The sequence below is a fragment of the Mchenga conophoros genome, linkage group LG23 (genome assembly GCF_057382185.1).
Source record: "Mchenga conophoros isolate Kocher_MC1m ecotype Shallow Benthic linkage group LG23, M_conophoros_male_GT1.1, whole genome shotgun sequence".
Classification (NCBI taxonomy): domain Eukaryota; kingdom Metazoa; phylum Chordata; class Actinopteri; order Cichliformes; family Cichlidae; genus Mchenga; species Mchenga conophoros.
The window spans coordinates 52,354,756-52,377,774 of NC_140547.1; the positions used below are offsets into that span (position 1 = coordinate 52,354,756).

Here is a 23,019-nt window from a genome sequence, read left to right on the forward strand (position 1 = left end):
TCTCATATAAGATTACACCAGTAAATGTCATCTTTTTATGTAATAAGATGATAGTTCCACACCCATGTTGTCTGTTACATCAACCTTGCACTGGCTAAGACTTCGAATGAGTTCAAATGTGATGAAAAGCTGTTTTTGTTAAAAAAAACAACAACAACAACAACCCAGGATGCATCTTGGTTTTGTTTTATTTCAGGTTGTGGTATTTGGTTAGACGTTCACACAGAAAATCCCCACTGAATGACACCTTAGTCTCACTTTTACTGTTGTTGGTCCATCAGCCAGTCACAGAAAAGTGCCCACTGCAGGTGTTTCTGTGTTTGTTATACTATATTTTGGTATCTTTGGTATTTTTTCATGGTTCTCCCATTCGGGGCGAACACTGCTCTTTCTCCCTTACCTATTTAGGCCCACTTGTCAACAAATTAGCATTCAACCAATATAAGTGTCATCCACATTGAGAACCATGCAGGTGCATCTGCAGTGGGTGAAAACCTGTCTGTACACAGTCTGTGTCAAAATTCATACACAGATGGACACAATTACAGAACTAAAAATGATCCACTAGAAGGGTCCAGTTGCAGACGTCACCATGCACACTACCATCACAGCCACAGCTGTGAACATGACTAACTTTTTATTACTTCTGTTGTTTGGGTTTAGATTAGATTGTATGCATATGTTCCATAAATAGCCAGAATCTATAGTGGGAATATTCTTTACTTCACCAACGTCTGGGCAAGATCACCTAAAAAATATTTTCCAAACTGACAAATCTCAGAACCGTGGGTAGTAACAGACCTTGTCATACAGCTTCACTTTAAATTCAACATTCATTTTATTTTTGTAGCACATACAGAGCGAGGAGGGTGTGTACATATCTGCACATACATTAACTCTGAGCAGCACTTTACAAACACGGCTCTCCCAAAGCACACATGTTTTTAATACTATTTGTTCAGCATAAATAGACAGAGGGCATAGACAGGAAAGCTGGGAGAGAGAGAGGTTAGGACATGCAGCAAAGGGCCTGCTGCTCTCCGGCCATATGGCACATGGCTCACCCACTGAGCTACACCGGTGTCCCAGCAAACACGGATTCTAACAGAAAATGAAACAGGTTATTTGTAATGAACTGTTTCTGGAGATGTACTGCAGAGCTTGTTTGGCAGTGAGTGAATGACACTGATACAGACCAAATCCTCAAAACAAGGTAGGATTTTGATCAAATAGCACTTGAATACAAATTATACCAGCTGACTGTTAAAAACCTTGAAAACTGTCCACTACAATAAGTCTGTGCTTTATGTGTTTTCTTGGGTTTCTGTTGGTTCTTCCTCTTTTTGGTATCATTCCCTTATTTAAGCCAACTTTTAGCCTGCTCAGTATTCTACCTGTGCAGATCATTGTTGCCATCAAGCCGTCCACTGTAAGTTTTTGGGAGTATTTCATGCTTGTGCATCTTCGTAAGCCTCAGCTTTGGTACAATTTCTAAGGTCCCTCTCTGTGTGTTGTCAATAGTATTAACGGATCCCAACTCAGAACCATAACTCCCATATAACTTGTTTCTGCAGTCAGGACCTCTACTTACACTTATTGTGGTGATACTTTTGCATGTCCTGTGTTTGTATATTCTGGGCAGCTTACTTTAAGGATATATGACAGAAAATGCTGTACAATCATTTCATTTTTTCCAGGGCGTTCCACTTTCTGTTAGCTTATGACTCATGCAAAGACGCCCTGCTTTAAAGCCTCAAACTGAGCCTTTTCACCATCTTCCTCTTGGTATTTTCAAATTGTATCCAAAAGAAAAACCAAATGCTCATGAACTTAATGTTGTATCCAATGTAAACTAGATATAAAGTCTGATAATACCATCAGTAAAGCGGCTAAGGTCACAGAGCAAAGGAGCTGAGGGCCATTGTCCCATAGATTTAAAAACAGCAGGATGTTGTTTTGTCAGCAAGAGGCTCACCCCCTGCTCGCCTTTAGAAAGAATGCACATTTAAGTTCTCCACTGGCTTTGGTTTTCAGACCTGGATGCTTTGTCTATCTTTGAAGCTGTTTATGATAGTAAGCAAGCAAAACGAGCACACGCCAGGGATATGAAGCCTTCTACAGGGAGCTAGTTAACTTCCTGGATAGATAGTTATATAATTAGTAAGGGAATCCACAAAGATTCGGGTCAAATCAAGTGAAAATGTGAATAAAGGCTATTTTAAAAAGAATCTGAAGCAGTACTCGTGTGATTTTTATAGGACTCAGCTTTAGATGGATGCAATGTGTAACTAAATTCTGCAACTAAGTAGGAGGATCACCCATGATTTTCTCGCGTGTTTTTGCATGTCAGGATCTTTCTGGCTTCAAGCGTTTATTTTGAAATAGTAGGCGGAAGTCGTGCATGTTGTATGTTGGGACATTGATCCTTGTGTCTCGCTGGGTCAGTCAGCCTCTGCAGCCTACAACTAGCACTTACAAAGGGAAAACACAGGCTCCGCACTGTAATCTCGGACGTCTCCCTCCGGTTGCATAGGACGCTTGGTCGGACCGCGGAAGGGGCCGGCACATCCCCTCTATTCTGCCCGGGAATCGGATCGTTCTGTCACGCTCGGAAGAGGCTCGGAAAGGCCGGCGATGCGAGAACAGCTTCGGAAGTGAGTGCTGAAGGCTGGGGTCTGTCTCTGCTGGTGATAAGTAGTCTGATTATGATGGGAATCGTGCTGGTCGTAATGCAGTAAACCTGTTCAACGCTGGCTGTGTGGCCGAGGGAGAGACATCCCCCACACTGCACACTATTTCATCCTTACTGCCGAAAATGCGCAAACATAGACTCCGCAATTTTTAAATGGCAGAGAGGTTGCATGCAGGATTTGTTTTAAATAGGTCTGCTGCCTCACTGTGTGCTCTTCTCTCCCGGCGTATAAAACGCGCTTCAAACGACTGCCCGCTATAATGATCGGATTATTTGGACGTGCAGAAAACGCCGCGTATGCTCTTGTGATGACAGAGCATACGCAATATAAAGCGATCGATATTTTTCAACAAAAGACGGGAAATCGGCTCTGTTATGTTGTCTTAAAGAGCGAACCGACCGTTGTTCTTCGGGTCTGGTTTTGGTCTTTCGGGATGGTTGCAGAGGAGCCAGCCCAGGTGTGCAGGCGGCCGCTTCTTGCTGGCTGAATCGTGCATTTCCTAAATCTAAATCCTTCCTTTGCAGGCTGCTCTTCCTCTGGGCACTTGCTGCCATATTGGAATAAAAGGGAACACACGGAGCTTCAGAGCCCCAGGCTGGGATCGGCGTGGGCTGTTTTTATTTATCCGCATGTGTTTGAACTTCACAAGACTGTGTTTTCTTTTCAATTTCTGTGTGTGTGTGTGTGTGTGTGTAAGCGAGCGAGCCTTGAAAAGCAGCAGGCTAATGGATCGCTGTGCATTCCTTCACACGCACAGACGTAGTCACCGCCTTTGCCAGCGAGGCTGCTCCTGTTTGGATCCGTGCGGGATTTTTTTCTTTCGCACACTGACTGCTGCAGTTTTACCGCGATTTCGATGCACTGCACTGTTGTCTATGCAGCCAACCAAGAGCTTCCAATTAGTTTAGTGATCTCTATGCAACTTCATTTAGATGAGAGCAGAGGATGCTGATGCAGACTTTTGGCCACAGTGTGAATGCAGGTGTGTGCCTATTGTGTGTTTGTGTTCATCGACTTAGTCCCGTTTATGGATGAGAAGCCACACATGGTGAATTGGCTTTGGGGCGTACTGTGTGCAGACTTTGTATTAAGCCTAGATAACCTCTTCTTTCTAGGAGAAAATGACACTTGTGTCTCAGCTTGTGCTGCAACAGAGCGTTGGAAACAAAGTCAGATCTGCCTGATATGAACAAAGCACAGATTCTTTAGGTCACTGTATTGTGGCATGTACCAAACAACAGGTAAGCATGACTCCATTTCTAAATTATCAGATTGTAAAGTATCAGACAACATGCATTGATCAGTCTGTCTGTGATAGGTTAATACGAGCTCCAATAATTAAAGGGACTTTTCCTCAAAGCCTTTTCACTTTGAGCATTTTTTACTACATTCAATCTTTCACATTAACATTACTATAGTGCTTTATTTTATGTTCTTAAGCACTCTAATTATCACTCAGTCCAGTGGAACCATTAAGGGCATGCAGATGGGCAACATAACAGTAATAGAACTAATGTTTATGTTACTTTCTGAGGAAAGAGAAAGGCAAAGGACAAAAGCAAGCCAGTGTTTTTTACCCGACTATAGAATAACTGTTTTTCAATGTGTAGCGGAAGGTTCAAAAGTCCAGTATTGTGAGAATGCTTGAGCAGTTTAGTCATGAGTTGAAACGTCAACACGTCAAAGTCAAACTTAAACTATGAGTTAATAAACAGCACAGGATTCCTCGTGGCATCAGGTAACTGCAGTTCAGAGCACCAGTTTTAGTGCACTGGCACTGGCAGTGTAAATGTGCACCAGTGTGGACTGTGATGTTGTCTTAAAAGACAGAAGGGGCAAAAAAGAAACTTTGTTTGTTATTGTTTGCTCGCCATCATCATTTATCCGACTTGAAGTTTATGTAACGCCAGCCGTATCATTTTTATAGATTGCAAAATTTTGAATCCATCCGTCCTCCTCTGGATCCTTATCCCAGCTGTCTTAGGGCGAGAGGCAGGTTACACCCTGGATAGGTGGCCAATCTAGAGAGACAGACAACCACTCACGGCTGGGCCATTTAACCAAACCCCACTAACTGCATGTCTTTGGCCTGTGGGAGGAAGAACCCGATGGCGGACTTGAACTTCGGACCTTCTTGCTGTGAGGCAACAGTGCTATCCACCGTGCCACCATGCTGCCTGAAATGTGATTTGAGATTTTTAAAAATTATTATTATTATTATTATTTTAATAAAACCAAGTTAGCATTTTTGAAAAACACCAAAAGTTTCTGTAAGTGCAGGGATAACCTGAATCCCTGCACTTTGTGGTTCTCTTTTGCAAACAGCTCTCCCTTATTTTCAGTAGTTTTAAATATGGATTTCACACATTTGGACGTACTTTAAAGGTAGCAACAAATATACATATATAAAAAAGTTTTTTTGCTTTCACTTTCAGCAATAGGCAGAGGAAGATGTTGCCATAAACGAGTGTGAAGTGACTCTCATGCCTCTTTGCAGAAACATGGAAAATGCTTGTCATTGCTGCAATAAGTTATTCAACTGCCTGCTTACTGCAATTCATAGCATTATTTCTTTGCACATGTATGTGTACGTGGTGTATGACCTCACATCTTGTGTCATTGTGGACGAATTACTGGATTTCATTCCAACATTAAGAGATGCAGAGTGAGGTAATGCTTGACATTTCCTGGAAATCCCCAGTTTTGGGAAACAGTTGGATCAAATGCATCCATTCTCTTCATCTGTCAACAGTGACGTAAAGAGTTGGCGTCAGACATTTATTGAAATATATTCTTAACAACCACATTAGAAAAAAAATGACTGATGTCTAGATGATTGGTTCAACACTGAAGCCAGCCAGCTTGCACATGCTGAAGATGGGGTGCATGCAAAATGGTGAAGCACAGTCTTTACATGTTCTTCAATTACTCTCTTCTAAGATGCTTCAATTAAGTATTAGAGGTACAATACCATTACCAAAAAGATTGGTACACTGCATAAATGCAAAGAAAAAACCATAAAACATAAATAAAAATGATTTGCAAATCTCAGAAACCAACATTTTATTCATAATATAACGTAGAAAACATGTAAGAGATGTATCTAAATGGTCTTGCATAACTCTTCCCACCGACTCACATCAGGTGTTAAACTAGCGTCCTTTAAGAGTTGCTTCAGCTTCCATCTTTAAGGAACATTTTTTTGTTCCCCACAAGCTAAAGTTCTGCCATTAAGCCATGTTATTACAACAGCTCTGCTTTCTGTTAGAATTGTAAGATTGTTATAAAACACCAAACTCTGCATTTCCCACCAAAAATGATGCTGTAGCATAGAAGCAAAAGTAATTTGCCCCAAAAAATAATTTTAGACAACACTCCTGTGTTTTTTTTAAATACTTTATTTTGCAGTCACATTAATACAAGTAGTGTCAAAATGAACCTTAGAATAAATCAGTTTCAGATTTGACCAGCCCTTCCTACAGCTTAAGGTATCACATGCTCAAAGCTAAACATTTATGTAGACTGTGATCGCAGATTCCTGTTTTTTAGTTATATAAAATACCTTAATTAGGAATTACACTTTAGGTATATAGTTAAATAAGAAGCCCAAGTACATAAAAATACAAGACTTATGTTACCTAAATGAACAAATAGATAGTAGCTTTTCATTACGTTCTTAAATATCGCAGCATGTACTACAAAAATACGACTGAACTCCAAGTTTGTATAAATATGATTGTTAGTTTAAATCATTAGCATTAGCTGCTCAGTGTACAGTCATTTGTTTTTGACAGTTAACGATACATTATCAGTGCTTTGTCCTGTGGCAATGATATATTTTTCTTGAGGGACAGAGTAGCTTTGAAAGAGCACAAAGAGCCAAAAGTGGATAAGTTTGGTTCCCTTAAGCCACTGTTGATTGTTTTGTTCTTAATTCCATTAATTCTATTCATCACAGTAGTAAGATTTTGGATGTTGTAGACGTATTGAAACGTGTCAGGAGGAAACAGGTGCAGAATGTTACCTTCTTCTTTAACACCCATCGCTGCTTTCCTATAGCGAACTACAGCTGCTCTGCACAGATGGGCGTAAAAACACAATCTGGTCTTTAAGTGATGGCGTATGAAGCCTTCTTCCAGGTCCAAACTACTCTGTGTTTATTAAGCCTGTTGTGTTTTTAACATGTTTTAATGCTTTGTGTCTCGTTCTATTTAGTCTGAGCAAGCCCCTAAAAACAGTCAGTGATCACTCTCTCGGTTTTTATTACCACTGTTCATTTTAACGCTCAGTTTTTAAAACCTTGCAGTGTAACTACAGCCCATGCAGCAGTATATTAACCTCGTATTGTGGATGGATTATCTCAGTTGTTCTCCTGACTGAAGTTTGGTCCGTTCACAGCATCCTGCCATGTGATCGCATTTGTCTCTAACCATCGGGAACCCTCACATTAACTTTTACCAAGTGGAAAAAGGTTAGCGTTCATCCTCCAGCTTCACTCTGCTAATGTGGTTATATTATGCTAACTGTAGCTAGCCACCATGTAGCACATCATTATCTACCAGCTAGCCCAGCTTCAGTAACCCTACAAACGTCACTGCTGTTTAGCTTTCTGTCCTCATTTTTGTTGGAAGTGATAGCAGAGCTGTACGTTTGAATTTTTTCAGAAATCTCTCAGTCAGAACATGCTATATCATGTTTAGATTGAAGCTAGCGAGCTAACTTCCTGCTAACTTCCTGCTAACTTCTAACGTTGTTAAATTTAATAAACTCTGTTTTCATGGATGCCTGGATGTTAAACTTAATTGTTACACCTGGTAAAGCAGCAACGCTGATCGTTTTATTACAGATGAAAGAATTTAGACAGTTTTTAACTCTCAGTGATGCTGCAGTGTTCGTTTGGCTTTGGGAAATGAACTTGAGTTTGGACCTGGAAACGGATAATGACGTCAGACTTAAAGACCAGATAGGTTCAAAGACACAGGAGCAGGAAGGGCTTGATAGCTTCTTGCTAATAACGGCAACTTTGCTTTCAGTGCATGTATACCCTTCAATTGCACCACTGAGTTCCCCCCTTTGACACCGTTTTCCTGCCTAATGAGTTCGCAACCTGAGGTGGAAAGTGACCACTGAACCACCTTATAGTGCTGCTTGTTCAGACCATGAATTGAAGTAACTTCAGTGTTATATTAGCAGGATATCAGCAGTTGATTGGTGGTTCTAAATTTAGCATAGGTGAGCGTGGATGTCTATATGTGTCCGTGATAGTTTAGTGTTTATGTGCCCGGCGTCTACTCAGATTCTCGTTCAAGAACATCTGTGATAACCTGAATTGGAGACGTAGTTTAGTTGGATGGAGTATCTGTTGTCTGGTGAACAGCAAAGTACTGTCCATAATAAAACTGCTGTAATATATTTTCATGTGAGACTTGGTTGTGGGCAGCTGGAATTATTTAATTGGAAACCCCTTTTTATTTTTACTTTCCACTACTTGTTTGCTGGTGAGCAGCAGGTATAAGCTGCTGCAAGTTACCAGCCTTTGATCTTAAATTTATATATATATCGTAATATAATATATGATAGTAATAATTTACAGTGTAAGGATGCTGCACATTTGTGGATGAAATACTCCAGACTCTGTCATGCTTATTACAGACATGTATGTGACTGAGGTCCTGTTTATTCAGTGTTTGAGGACATTTGAGTAGCTCTAGTACCCTTCCACTCATTATTTGGAGTGGGTGTGTGGAGGATCCTGTCTGTGCTAGAGAGACAAACAAAGGCAATGCAGCAAAAAAACATAATTATGGATTATTATTTGTAAATGTTTCTCAGGTAGAGGCTAACTGCAGGTGCAGTTAGCCTGAATTTTCAGGTTGTGTGCTGATTTAACAGACTCTCGGATTATGTCTGTGCACTGTATTTAAAACAGCTACATTTTATAGCTGATTATTTTTGCTCTCTGTGCAGTTTGGGGAAAATTTTGCTTTTTAAAAATTATTCTGTAAAATTTGGGGCAATTTATTTTTTTATTTCACCGTACTATTAATTTTCCTCCCTCTGTGTCTCAACCCGAAGCAAACCTGTTGTTGGGTTGTGACCATGAGCCTTATAACTGATTACAGTTCCTAGTTTCCACACAGCCATAAGAAGATTCCTACTGTTCCTACACTGTGGTGGAAACTTTAGTTATCTGTATCTACATACATGTGTACTTCAGTAATTACTGATTGGATACATTAGTGAATGGTACATACCAATGTTCATTTATTGTTTATTATTTATTATTGCAACCAGCATGGACTAAACCGAGCAGAGAAGAACAGCAGAAGCTCCTCTGCAAGGGTGTAGTTTTTCAGGCTCCCCAGAAAGTTTAGTTGCTGCTGTGCCCTCTTGGTCTGTGCAGTGTTAGTTTAACAGAATACATCATCGTCCATGAAGTCAGAGACCCTCTGTACATAATGCCCGTTGACGTATATGGGCTGAGGCTCAGATGTGCTTCACCTGAAGTCCACTGTTATTTCCTTCAGTTTTGCGGTGTTGAGGACCAGCTTGTTATTGCTGGATCATGACGCCAGGTCTTCCACCTCATTCTTGTAGGTAGACTCATCTCTCCAGTGATGAGCCCGACCACTGCTGTGTCATCTACAAACTTCACAAAGGAATTGCTGAGGAGGGGGTACAGTCATGGGTGTAGAGAGTGCACAGTAGGGGGCTCAGCACACATCCCTGTGGGAGCCGAGGTTGAGATTGAGTGTTGGGAGAGGCGGGGCCTTACTTTGAATCTCTGTGGGTGGTCTCTGATGAAGTCCTTAAATCCAGATGGTGAAGACTGATTAGTTTTGTTAGCAGTCTGTTAGAGATGACTGTGTGCTGAATGTCGAGCTAAAGCCAATGAAAATAAGTCTGGCACGGCCATCCTTGTGTTCCAGACAGACCACAGTTGTGTCCAGAAATTGTGGGAGTCACCTGTGGGTGGAAGACCTTGAATGATGCGACTTCTGAACAGTTTCTAAACACTTCATAATGACTGGAGTGAGAGCCACTGGATGGATATCATTCAGGCATGTTTGAGGACTTCAAGCAGAATGGGACGATGCTAAGAACAGGATGCATACTTTTGTAAAGGCGCCTGTGAGTTGGTCTACACAGAACTCAGCACCTCACTACTGACACATTCAGGCCCTGCTGCTTTTCTGGGGTTCACTGCTGCTAATATCAGGTCATGCTCCTCCACTGTAAAGATGTAGCAGGTGTTGGCCGGAGGTGTGGGGTTTTTTGTTGTTGTTGTTGTTTTTGTTTGCAGGCGAATAAGCAGTTCAGCTTCTTTGCCAACACAGCATTACCATCAGGTCTGGGCTTTCAACGATCATTAAAAATGACTGAGCCGATTATTAGCCCCTCCCTCATTTATCCGCGACACCTTAAAGGCCGGTCCGTGAAAATATTGTCGGGCATAAACCGTCCGTGGCGCAAAAAAGGTTGGAGACCGCTGATTAAGAGGACCCGAGGGAAGCTCGGAAAGCTAAGCAGAAGTTATTTGGAGAGTGACTGCTGTTGGTTGAAAAGAGAGGTTAAAAAAAAAAACTTCAGTGGTGTTGCACACTATTTTATATTATTTTTAAAGTCATTGTTAACCCTTTAAAGCCGTCAGAGCAGCACGCTCCGTTTTGTGTAACTATTTTTAAATCCCTGTAGAACCTGAACCGTGTAAGCTAGCGCAATAATTTGTTTTGCATATGAAACCGGAGGAGTTGTACTTACATCTGATGTCATCAGCTTGTCCTCGGTCACGGTTTCCTTTCACATATAGCTTTGCAAAAACTGCATAAAAAGCGCTTGCAGGAACAAAAACATAATATTCCAGAAACACTTGCCGATCCGATCAGCTGTTCGTAACACTTCCCACAGTGAAACAGACAACGATCGCATGTCCGCCATTTCCTGGCCGAAACCGGAAGTGACGTCATTTTCGCGGAAAATGTAGTTTTTTTTACTTGTAGGCCTTAAAAACCTATACTGGTCATGTTTGACCTTTCTGAATAGTTGCTGGGATGCTTAGAACTCAAATTGCACTGCTGGAAATAGTTTATTTTGATGCACCTGCTGTTTTCTTTGCAAATTTGCATCATAGGATTGTTTTTTTGTTTTTCCTGCAGTATATAAAAATTGGTGTATCTCCAAAATAAAACTATGAAGACACTCAAAATAAATTTCCTGTTGTTGTAAACTATTTTTGCAACTTTTTTGTATTTAAAGTTTTGAGGGATAAGCCTCTTAAATTTCTCCAAGTAGAAATACATGTAAAAAAACCAAAAACGATTTTCAATTTTTTTTGTAGTTTATTGCACTTTTTTGCAATTAATGTAGTTACTATGGACTTAATGCATACATATTATTAAAATATGGGCTATAACAGTTGTATAGCAACTTGAAATGCTCCCATAAATGGCACTACAACATGTAAAAAAATAATATAAGCTCTGGCGGACTTGGTTCTATAGTAGGTCTTAAAGGGTTAAATAAATATTGTCAAATAATCGAGATCTCAATTTCAGTGAAAATAATCGTGATTATCATTTTTGCCATAATCGAGCAGCCCTAAGGTCTGGGTTTTTAGTGATATTTTGGCCGCACCATCCTCAAGTTATTGCTGCAGAGGTTGTCCTCAATTGTATTTGTATAATCCAGCTTGCCCTGTCTCATTCCCATTTCCGGGTTTGCCTGGACTGTACTGCACACCTCAGCAGGCCTGAAAGCAGTGTTTTTGTTTCTCAGCAAGGTCCTGACCGTTTTTGTCATTCAGGATATTTGGTGGGCATACACAGTTAGTGCTTGGACTGACACATACACGCACGCCTTCATACACCAAATGACTTTTTTTGCACAGTACTCAGTCTTTTGCACATTTCTGTTGCGTCTGCACGGTCTTGTGTCTGTATCATGCTGTTGCACTGTCTTTGTTTTGGGGTTTTTTGTGCAATTTGTGTTGATTGTCTGTTATATGTCATATGTAGCACCATGGTCTTGGAGGACCGTTGTGTCTCTTCACTGTGTGCTGTGCCGCTGCACAAGGTTGTGACATGCTTGATGTAGAAGAGTACGGATGCAGTGTCCTCATCCAGGTCCTGAGATTCATCGATACTCCAGTCTGTATTCTCAAAACAGTTTTGCAGCTGAGAGGAGGAACCATCAGGCAACGTTTTAACAGTTTTTGAAGTAGAGGGCAGCGGTTTTCTTTACTTTGGTCCAACTGGCCCAGGTGAGCTGTTTGTATGGCCCTGTATATGCTTAATCTTTGGACTTTATCCCGTGTGTTTTTCCCGTGTGTAACAGTTAAAATGCTGATGGAATTTGGGGCGCACTAAAAGACTGATGTTCCCAGCTATTATGTGTGCTGCTTCTGGGTATATTCAGCTACTAATGGCAACATGTAGGAGGCTAAGGACCAAGTTAGCTTTAGTATTTGTCAAATACTCAGCTATCCTGATCACTGCTGTGATCCCACAGTGGAGGACAAGGGGTCTGCATTTAACTGTCAAATATTCTAAGTGTGGAGGGCAGCGACTGACTGCAGTCTTAAGTATTATTGGCTGATTTTTCATGAATATAAATGCAGATATCTCCACGTCATTGTTTTCGTGAGTTCTGGTTTCAGTTTAAGCGGTGTAGGATATGACTCGTTAGCTTCACAACTGCATCAGGTAATGCAGGATAAAGATTATCAAAGCGCAACAGTCCTCAGTGAGTCTATTGTCTTCCAACTGTAGCCTCAGCTCATCCGTTTTGTTCACAACAAACCTGGCATTTGTGAGGAAAAGGCTAATGACCGGAGTTTTGTGCGGTCTTTTCCTTAGCCTTTCCTACACACTGCAGCTTTGTTTCTGCTCCCTGTCCTGCCGCGAGCACCTCCTAGTGTTCTGAGGCATTGTGAACTATGAACCCAGTGTTCTGGCTGGTATGTTGTAGGAGTGAAGAAATGCCATTGTGAAAGTTTGTTTGCTCTGTGAACCTAATAACAGGTGGTTTTGTCAGATGCACGTGAGGTTTGCTGGACAGACTGTTAATGAAATTCTAGAAAAGCTGTACAGACATTGCACCACATCTCAGATCACGTTGAATGTCGTCCCTCAGATTGTGACAGGAAGATGTGTTGACAGTTTGGCTATAGAAGTCATGCTGTGCAAACCTGTGAGGAAAATGGCAATGATGGCGTGATGCACGCTCTCAGGTACTGCAGGCTTCTCTACTTAAGTCTGCTGTTTGGACTTCAGTAGAAGAATATCATGTCATCAAATAAGACCTCCAACCCTCGATAGCTGTGATTTAGTTACAGGTAGGTTTATGACAGAGATCCCCAAGAACTCACACACGTTCTTGCACTTGTTGCCACATAGTGCTACGTAACCTAGCTGCCTGTCATGTTAGCATGTGAAATATAAATTGTCCCAAGATATTATATCAAATGTTATTTCTTGTGTGACAGCCACAAGTCGCTTATTTGTACATATCGTATTGATTCTGCTAAGAACACGTGGAGCTGAATCACAGTTGGTCTTTTAGCTGGTAAATGGATCGGTTCCCAGTCCTGGCCCAGATGGTCCAGTCAATAAATTTGTGCAATTTCTCAAAGCAATGGTAAAGTGCAAAAGAAAAGAAATGTATAAATGAAACAAATTAAGTTATATAATAATAGTTTATGCATACAAATACAACATAAATGTACATTTTTCAGTTTATTTGATGAACAATTTTTGTAGTCAATTATTTTACTTAATGAAATCTTTCCCTCCATCGATGTTCTTACCACGTTAATTACACCCTCTGTCTTTCTCGCTGAGTGGTTGGGGCTGCTGTCCCTCCCCCTGCATTTCTCCACAGCTCGCTTAACTGATGACTAGTATCCAGCGACCTGTTACTACTTGTTGCTGGTACTACTGTTGACGGTGCTAACAGCTAACGTCTTAGTTAATTTAACACATATTGGTGGGACAATTTGTAGTTTTCCTCTTCTTGTTCTCGCCTAGTTTTTCAGCTCCTCTGTTTTCTTTCTTTATCAAACAAAACTGTTTTCTACAAGGTGCACAAGTGTGCAAGGACTGTAGGGGGGGTGGTTGGAGGAGCTGGGGATCGACGCTGTCATGAACCGCAGTTCGTGCACACAAGCGGGATCCAAAAACAGACTCAATGCGAGCAAGTACACATTTTATTGTTTTAACAAAAGTCGACCCGGAACAACCAAGGAAGCAAAATGGCAGAACTGAAGGAAACCGGGAAGACAAATTACACAGAGAAGCCGTAATCAGGACCGTGGGAGGCTGCAAGAGAAGGAGGAGAAGATTACTACTGAGCAGGGAGAATGAGGGACGTTACTAAACAGGGCTGTAGCAATTCTTACGATCAGAGCCGGACCGTGGGGCTCGAGATGGGGGAAGCGTGTCCGTGGAAAGCGAATCAGAGGAGGCAGGGACGAGGGCGGATGGTGCACTTAGAGATCCGAGCAGGCAGGAGGACGGGCAGATGGCAGATACAAAACGTAGCAACCTGGGCACACGGAGGCAGAGTTAAAACAGTTCATGTAACACTTAGATATATACAAAGCTTTGCAGGGAGCCTAGTAACCACTGAGGGTGACTAACGGACTGGCGTGGAGCAGCCGTCAGCGCAGGGTTAAATAGTCCTCCTGGCGCCTGGAATGGGATGCAGGCGTGATGGCCCAGCCCGGGGGTGTGGCCACCGGGCATCCCACACACTCCTCAGACACAGAGCCACGGACCATGACAGAGTCAGTGACTGTTTACTGGTTATCGTTAAAAGTATTTAAAACTGAAAGGATCAGTTTAAAAACGGATCACAGTGTCATTAAAAAATGAAAAGTAATGAGTTAAATGAATGTAATCATGAGCATGGATGGAGAGATGGAAGCTTTGTGTTAACTTTGGGATAAGATCACACATTCCTAATATTCCTGCAGAATTTAGCACCATGTAAACTTGCATGAGAAGGACCTGACTTAAGTTTGTCCATTTATGTTCCTGCTCAGCCCAGCTGCTCATTTCTGACCAGGTGTCGTTGGTAGCCTCCATTTCTTTTGTCTTTATCTGAATTTTGTCGGCCCGTTTCTTTGTGTCTGGCGATCACATTGAGCTCTGTGACACTGAAAAGGTTGCATGGCCAGTTTTTCATTTCACCAAGTATGAAAGTTTCAGATAAACGTTGAATTAGTTCATTATTATACCCTTCAGAAGGCAGATACAGTGATGGACATGCAAATCCTTTAGATATCATATTGTTGTTCTTCTACACACCACACATATCACTCATTGTTTTCTGAAGTCACACAAATGTGCGTCAGTCTGTTTATCTTCAGCACACAAACACACACAGAGCAGAGCCTCTTTGAAGTGGCAGTCACGAGGGGCGAATGACACAGCAACCATTTAGCTCGTTCTGGCTGTGTCGTCCTTTCCTGACACAGCGGAGATGAAGATGCTGCGCTTTGTTCTTTTTGAATATTATGATAGCGAGAGGAGTCTAAATTCATGTTTTTAATTTTGTTCAAATGAATCCAACTCATTTACTGAGGTTTATTTTTTGTTCCTCTCAAAGGATTTCCCATCTTCTTGCATGTAAATGTACCACTCACAGCACTATTTAACTATATACACACTGCTATATGTCTTTATTACTGGGCTCAGTCAGATTTATTTAGGCTTCGTCATCTGCTTGGTGCACATGAAGAAGCAGAAGATGAGTTTCACCTGGAAAACGTGCTTTGGTTGGGCGACCGTGCAGGCTTAAAAAACTTACTGAATACTGTATTATGCATAAACCTTGAAATCACTGCTCTTTACATGTAGCCTCTGAATATAGGCTGGTACGTCAGCCTAACCAACACTTCTTTGTGATGGCTGATGTGCATTTCACTCATGTGTTGCCTCTCTGTCCCCTTCTAGCCATCAGACCCAGACAACATGCTGGGACCATCCCAAGATGGCTGAGCTCTACCAGTCTTTGGGTGAGAAACTTCCTGCTTATGGACGTTTTTGCTCTTTTTGACTAAAGTCTTTGAAACAGGTGCCACATGATCCACATACTGGAGAAGATGGAAAAAGATGCTTGGTCATTGGGAGTCGTCTGATTCTCTGTGTTACTGTAGGATTTCTGCCGTACTAAGCACCTTCGAGGTGGCTGTTATAGACATAGAACTGAACTGAAGAAGCACTACTGGCTGAAGTGAAAACACTGATAAAACTAATGCTCTCTTCCTCGTATTCCTTTCTCTAGCCGATCTGAACAATGTTCGGTTCTCAGCCTACCGCACAGCCATGAAGCTCAGACGCTTGCAGAAGGCTCTCTGCTGTAAGTACACTTTCTGTCTGTACACTTCTCCTGCATCTGTGTCACACAGGGACTTTGCCTCTGGGTTTAAGTCCTTTCCTCCCAACACAAGTGTGTCTGTTGTTGTGTTGATACCCTCCCACACCTCCTTCTCTTTCTGCTCTCTCTGAATTTTGTCTTGACCTTCTCTGCACTATTACTCTTTTACTCTCTGACTCGGCCTGTGTGTCCATGTGAGTGTTTATTCTACAGAATGCAAGCTGTTTGTAATTTAAGTGTATCAGAATCAGAATACTTTATTAATCCCTCAGGGAATTATGTGGGTTACAGTTGCTCCAGTGCAGTAACAGACTAGACTATCTGTTACAGATTTACAAATTTAATAAATAGCACGATATATACAAATCGCTCAATAATAAACATCAAGGATTAACAGAGGTGATTATAAATATCAAGAATATTGACAGCAACATGACTGAGTAGAAAAGAGAGAGTGCAAGAGGGTGTAGCTATTGCAGTGTTCACAGTGTGTTAGGTGGAGCAGTTGTACAGGGAGCCACAGGCAGGAATGACTTCCTGTGTCGGTCAGTGGTGCATCATGGGTAGTCTCAGTCTCTCAATGAACGTGCTCCTGTGGCTAGCCAGCACGTCATGGAGTGGGTGGGAGGTGTTACCCAACGTTGTCTTTATCTTGGACAACATCCGCCTCTCCAACACCACCTTAAGGGAGTCCAGCTCCATCCCCACAACATTACCGGCCTTGCAGATCAGTTTATTTAGTCTGTTGGCATCTGTAACCCTCAGCCTGCTCCCCCAGCATGCAACAGCATAGAGGATCGCACTGGCCACAACAGACTCATAGAAAATCCTGAGCATTGTCCGACAGATGTTGAAGGACCTCAGTCGCCTCAGAAAAAAGAGACACCCCTGGCTCTTCCTGTAAAGTGCTGTGGTGTTTTTAGCCCAGTCCAGTTTATTGTCCAAGTGTACTCCAAGGTATTTACAGTCCTCCACAATGTCCACATCCACCCCTGGATTGATACAGCTGAATTAGTGTAGCTGGTATTGTTGTCACCTCTGGCAAGGCGAGATACATTCACCGAACTTTAGAGCCTAAGCACAGTTGTACATTTCACGAGTATTCATGTCAATAAATATTGATGGGATGCTAGCTTAAAAAAACAGATTGCATGTTTGTGACAGTGAGCTGACCCACAGCGCGTAATCATGTGTCAACACCATGTGCTAACAGAGCATGGCGACAGCTACAGAAGATTGGAGCCATTTCTGGCTATAGTTGCAAATTGCAGTCAAGTGAACTAACATGACTGAAGCAGTCCAGTGACCACAATGATACAATGAATGGTTTCCTTTCTCACTCGCATTCTCATGGTCAGTGTGACACATGTTTTTAAAGCTTTTACTATGTTTATAATAGCATAATGCTGGGGTCGCAACCCCGGGCACTCGTGCCGCAGCATGCGAAGGGTTAACTGATGTCACGACACGCAGAAAGTGGATTTTTTTTTAAAAATGGCCGGGCCACCACTGGTGCACATCGCAAATTAGCTCGCGTAGACACATTAGTTGTGCCGCTTCTTAATGACGGTCTCTTAGCCAACAACCCCAACTGCCACATTCAACTTGTAACTGGCTAAAACTTAGCCTACCGGTGAGAGCGACATTGCTAGCTCACAGTTTTTTCAAGCGATGTTGAAATTTCCACATTCCGACTCTTCAAAAGCTTCAGCAGCTGTCCGCTCAGCGCAGCATCAGCACCACGGAGATACACAGATACATCCGTAGACTCGAGACAGATCAAACCAGAAGCTTTAATGAGCAGCTGGATTTGTCTCTCTTTAACCTGCTGGACACAGAGGACATCGAAATGCAGCTGATTGAACTGAAAAGCTCGACTCTGTCAAAGTTTGCAGAACTACGAAGCAGCTGGAATCCACAGCTGTGTGTGTTCATGCAGCTGCACCTGCTGGACGTCACTACCTGACAGGTTTAACTGTCTTCAGAACATTGCAGAGGCCTTATTGACAGTATTTGGCTCTACATGTCTGTGTGAGCAGGTTTTCTCTCACATGAGTCCTGAGGCAGCCTCTGAATGCTGGACACTGGAAGACCTGTGTGTCTGAGTGGGAGACCTGTGTCTCTGAGTGGGAGACCTGTGTCTCTGAGTGGGAGACCTGTGTCTCTGAGTGGGAGCCCAGGATCACATTAACATGTGTGTGTCTCTGTATTAACAAACATGTCATATTGGCCCAGTTTATTTTTCTTCACATTGTTGTGATAAACAGCGTGGCTCACTGTGAACTCTTATTAAACAGTAAACAGATACATAGCTCGTGCCTTGCTGCTAGCTGTTTTGTATGCATTCCACACCAAGTGCAGCGCTGTGTAGCAGGTTTGAGCCACTGCTCATTTCTTTCTTCTTTCCTCATTTCTTTATCTTTTGCTTCCAAGGAGCCAAACCTTCTTGTATTTTTTTAAAGTGGGTTTGAGATGTAATTTTTCAGGCTTTCTGGGATCTTGCAAAGTTTTCTTTCTAAATTGGCATGTGTATCTTCTCCCCCTTTTTAGTCCATCTGCACTTTTCACCTGTATTTGCTTTGGTGTTGTTTGCTGAGCCAGGTTGAAGACACACAGATTAATTTTTCAAACCTAACCCAAGGGTCAACGAAGATTGTTCACACATAACAGACTTGTTGAGACAAATAACAGTGATCTATCTTTACTATTTTTAGGTACTTTCTTACTAGCATCAGCAGCAACTGGTTAATTCTGTCAAACATGCCAAAGTTAACAGTTTGACTGGTATAATCACCAACAGGGTGATTCCCAAAGAGCTGTTGGCTTAAAATGTCAGTTGCTCAAAAACACAATTTGTTTCAATTCTTTAGTTGAAGTGACAAAAAGTACCAACGATAACAATGTTAGAAATACACAAAATAGTGTTTTTGCACCAACAAGGTGATTTGAAAGCAACAACTGGCCTAAATTCTGACATATCTCAGCATGATCAGCATCATCCCAAACACACTGCTAATGCAGTAAAACCATAGATAGAAAAACACTCGATAAAGATGCTAATGGGACACCTTACCGTTGCTCGAGACAGGCAGCAGTCTCCAGGAAACGTTGGACATGGAGGTCTGAGCTGACTCAGGCTGGAAGACGCCCATAGATGTGTGTGTACTGACTAACCGTGCCCCTGCCTGTGTGTCTTGTGTTTAGTGGACCTGTTGAGCATGCCGGCAGCTTGTGAGATATTTGACCAGCACGGTTTGAAGCAGAACGAGCAGCTGCTGGACATCTCTCAGCTGGTCGCCTGTCTCACGAGCCTCTACCAGCGACTTGAGCAGAACCACTCCCACTTGGTCAGTGTCCCGCTCTGCGTTGACATGTGCCTCAACTGGCTGCTTAACGTCTACGACACGTACGTGCAGCACCCTGAGCGAGCGCTTAAACACGTAGTGTTTCTCGGATGATTCAGATCCAGCGTGCTCTAAACCGTCTCTTTTTGTTGGTTGGCAGCGGTCGCACCGGAAAGATCAGATCTCTGTCATTCAAAACTGGCATCATCTCACTCTGCAAGGCTCATTTGGAGGATAAATACAGATGTAAGTCAATGTGCAATGTTTTTCTGCCATTGTTGTGTCCTAATAATAAGTACTTATATTTCATCTCACAAATAAAATCATAAAAAAGGAAAATCCTTGTGTGGACTTTCTCTCCTTTTTCCGACCTCTCGTATTTTCTCTGCCTCGTCCTCTCTAGTCCTGTTCCGGCAGGTTGCCAGTGCAACGGGATTCTGTGACCAGCGTCGACTGGGGCTCCTTCTGCACGACTCCATTCAGATCCCCCGACAACTTGGCGAGGTCGCCTCCTTCGGCGGCTCCAACATTGAGCCCTCCGTCCGCAGCTGCTTTCAGTTTGTACGTTTCGTGAGGCTTGCCTCATTCACACATTCACACAGCGCTTTTTACTATGCTTTAAGTGCTCAATACCACTTAATACCACAGTAACATTCACACACATTCACACTACAATGGATGCATGGGAGAGCAACTTGGGGTAGTATCTTGTCCAGGGATATTTGGCATTCAGACTGGTGAAGCCAGGGATCGAATCACCAACCTGATTAGCAGATGGCTGCTCGTCCTGCTCTACAGCCATCGCAAATGTGTGGGTGTAGCTCAGGATTACAACCCATTCCAAGCTCTCTATGTACTGTTATGAGCTAATCTGAAGGTCACATGTAATTTTGAGGTTTTTAGCTGTTGACTGCAGAAAGTTGGCGACCTCTGCACACTAACGCGCCTCAACGTCAGCTGACCCTCCTCGACCATATCATGGCTGAGTTGCTGTCGTTTCCAATTTTCTTTTCTTCCTTTACATTTGTTGTGACCTTGCCTTTGACGTTGGATAAAAATGTAATCAGCTCGAGCTGTTATGGGATCACACAAAATTTGAAAATGAAATCTTGAAACTTGTGGACGCTTACGGAAGAGGATTAGGGCCACTTTTCTTTTCTTCTTTTCCAGATTTCTGAGAAAAAACTGTAACACCGTAACCTGTCATGTTGTTATTTCAGGCCAACAACAAGCCTGAGCTTGAGGCCACCATGTTCCTGGACTGGATGCGCCTGGAGCCTCAGTCCATGGTGTGGCTACCTGTCCTTCATCGTGTCGCTGCTGCAGAGACCGCCAAACACCAGGCCAAGTGCAACATCTGCAAGGAATGTCCAATCATCGGCTTCAGGTCGGTGCATTTTAACAGTTGCTGCAGTATTGCAATCTGTTTTACAATGCAAAGAATTCTCATAGTATTAAAGACTCATGTGTGTATATAGACTAAGAATGCCATGACTGTGAGTCTTGGCATTCTTAGTCTCAGGTCCAGAACCTGCTCACATCAGCAAATCTGAAATACTAAAAATATTCAAATGGTTTCATTTAAGACCCAAAACCTTACAAGTTGCATTCATCCAAACACAATTCTATAAATCTTGGGCTGCCCTGTACAAAGTAAATGTAAATAGAATAAAATTAGTTTCAGATCAAAACCGTAAATAGAAAACATATAAAATGTCCAAACTGAGAAATGTTTAAGAAAAATCTGAGTTCATTTTGGATCTGATGGCAGCTCCGTGTCTCCGAGTTGGGACGGCATCATCCGCTCCTAAATGTCTGGAAGCTAAAGAGACCAGTTTGAAGAAGTACTTATTTGAGAAAATAACTATGGAGTATAGATTACAATCAAGTGCAGAAAGTTACACTTGGTAAGATTTCTTGAAATAAAAAATAATATCTAGACTTTACATAAGTGACAAATATCTTAAAACAAGCGTTGAAGCGCTCAGTTTGAGACGGATAAACCTGAAACTAGTCTGTCAGTGCTTCTTCTTTCTTGCTTTGAGAGGAAATATCTCAAGGAGAAAATATCCCCCCCCCCACTATACTGCCCACGTGTTACTTTTCATTCAACAAAAGTCCAAGTGGGAGGTCTGGGAACAAGGTTTCACAGCTAAAAATGGCTGTAAGATCCAATGTCATCTCAAATAGTGTCCCTACAGGTTGTATTTAACCTTGTGTGCATGTGAAGTAACTAATTTTGGGATATAGAAAGTAAGTAAGAAATAAGAGACATATTCTACATAGCAAAGGTTTAGACCTATAAGCACGGTGCTGATGCTGTTGGAGGCTAACCCTGACTTTTGTCAGGAGCGGTGATCAATTTAAACAGACTTCCAAAGGCAGAGAATAAATGTGTCACTGGGGCCATGGGCTGAAAGAATTTGAACTTCTCTCACCTCGGAGAGAGCAGAGCTATAAATTACCTCCTTGTATTGATCCCCTTGCCTTCTCTTTTTTTCCCACTGGCTTCTTCATCTCCTCTGCTCTCTTTCATTTACACTTGTTTTTCTCTCCTGTTCTTTCCCCCCAGATATCGGAGCCTAAAACATTTCAACTATGACATCTGTCAAAGCTGCTTTTTCTCTGGCCGTGTTGCAAAGGGGCACAAGATGCAGTACCCCATGGTCGAGTACTGCACCCCGGTATGTGAAGAAGTAATCTGTTCTGATACGGCATGTGTGTGTCTGCTTCTTCCTACGGAGGTAACGATGTCATCTTTGTGTCCTACCTCTCTCTCAGACGACATCAGGAGAGGACGTCCGGGACTTTGCCAAGGTGCTGAAGAACAAATTCAGGACCAAGCGCTACTTCGCCAAACACCCACGGATGGGCTACCTGCCCGTCCAGACCATCCTGGAAGGAGACAACATGGAAACGTGAGGCTTTCAAACACACACAGAGACACACTTTTAATATCTTAGTGAGGACATCTCATTGGCATTATGCTTTCCCTAGCTGCTTATGCCTAACCCTGAGCCTAAGCCTAACCATGACCTAATTGAGCCTCAAAAATGCCTTCAAACCCGTGAGGACAAAAGCTAAATGCAGCTGCATGATATTAAGGATTGACCTGTCACATGATAGCGGTGTTTTATTATCCATATTTCTGTTCATTTTCCTGTGGACATTTGTGTTGTTTTATTGAAGGTCAACCAAAATATGTCCGATGTGTTTCTGTGTTTGTTTAGTGTGTGTGAGAGTGCTGTGCGTACACTCACACACTACAGCCTTACACTACCCGCCCGCATCACCTGCTTGATGCTTTCCATATTTCAGCTCCAATCATACCTGTATGTTGTCCATCCACTTCCTGTGTTTTTTTGTCTTGCAGTCCTGTCACACTGATCAACTTCTGGCCTGTAGACCATGCGTGAGTACCTGGCTCGTACACACACGCACACACTATACTTTCTGTCAGCCTCGTGTTTAGTTGCTCTTGTTACACAGACATGTAACCGAACCAGATGTTTTTTTTCTATGCTTCAAACACACACACACACACACACGTTCTCACCTCCAGTCATTTCAGTCGTTGTGTTGTCGTCTTGTTCTCTTGATTTGTT

The 23,019-nt window shown here is 42.4% G+C and overlaps 1 protein-coding gene across 2 annotated transcripts in view; it reads left to right on the forward strand.

Annotated features, from left to right (window-relative positions):
* dmd (dystrophin) overlaps positions 1-23,019 on the forward strand; it is a 296,432-nt gene that overhangs the window by 254,297 nt on the left and 19,116 nt on the right. For both annotated transcript variants that reach the window (XM_085266347.1, XM_085266348.1), the window contains 9 exons: positions 15,647-15,708; positions 15,978-16,052; positions 19,275-19,476; positions 19,575-19,660; positions 19,818-19,975; positions 20,635-20,801; positions 21,987-22,098; positions 22,196-22,332; positions 22,788-22,826. In XM_085266347.1, coding sequence (XP_085122473.1) covers positions 15,647-15,708; positions 15,978-16,052; positions 19,275-19,476; positions 19,575-19,660; positions 19,818-19,975; positions 20,635-20,801; positions 21,987-22,098; positions 22,196-22,332; positions 22,788-22,826 — 1,038 coding nt within the window. The remainder of the gene's footprint in view (positions 1-15,646; positions 15,709-15,977; positions 16,053-19,274; positions 19,477-19,574; positions 19,661-19,817; positions 19,976-20,634; positions 20,802-21,986; positions 22,099-22,195; positions 22,333-22,787; positions 22,827-23,019) is intronic.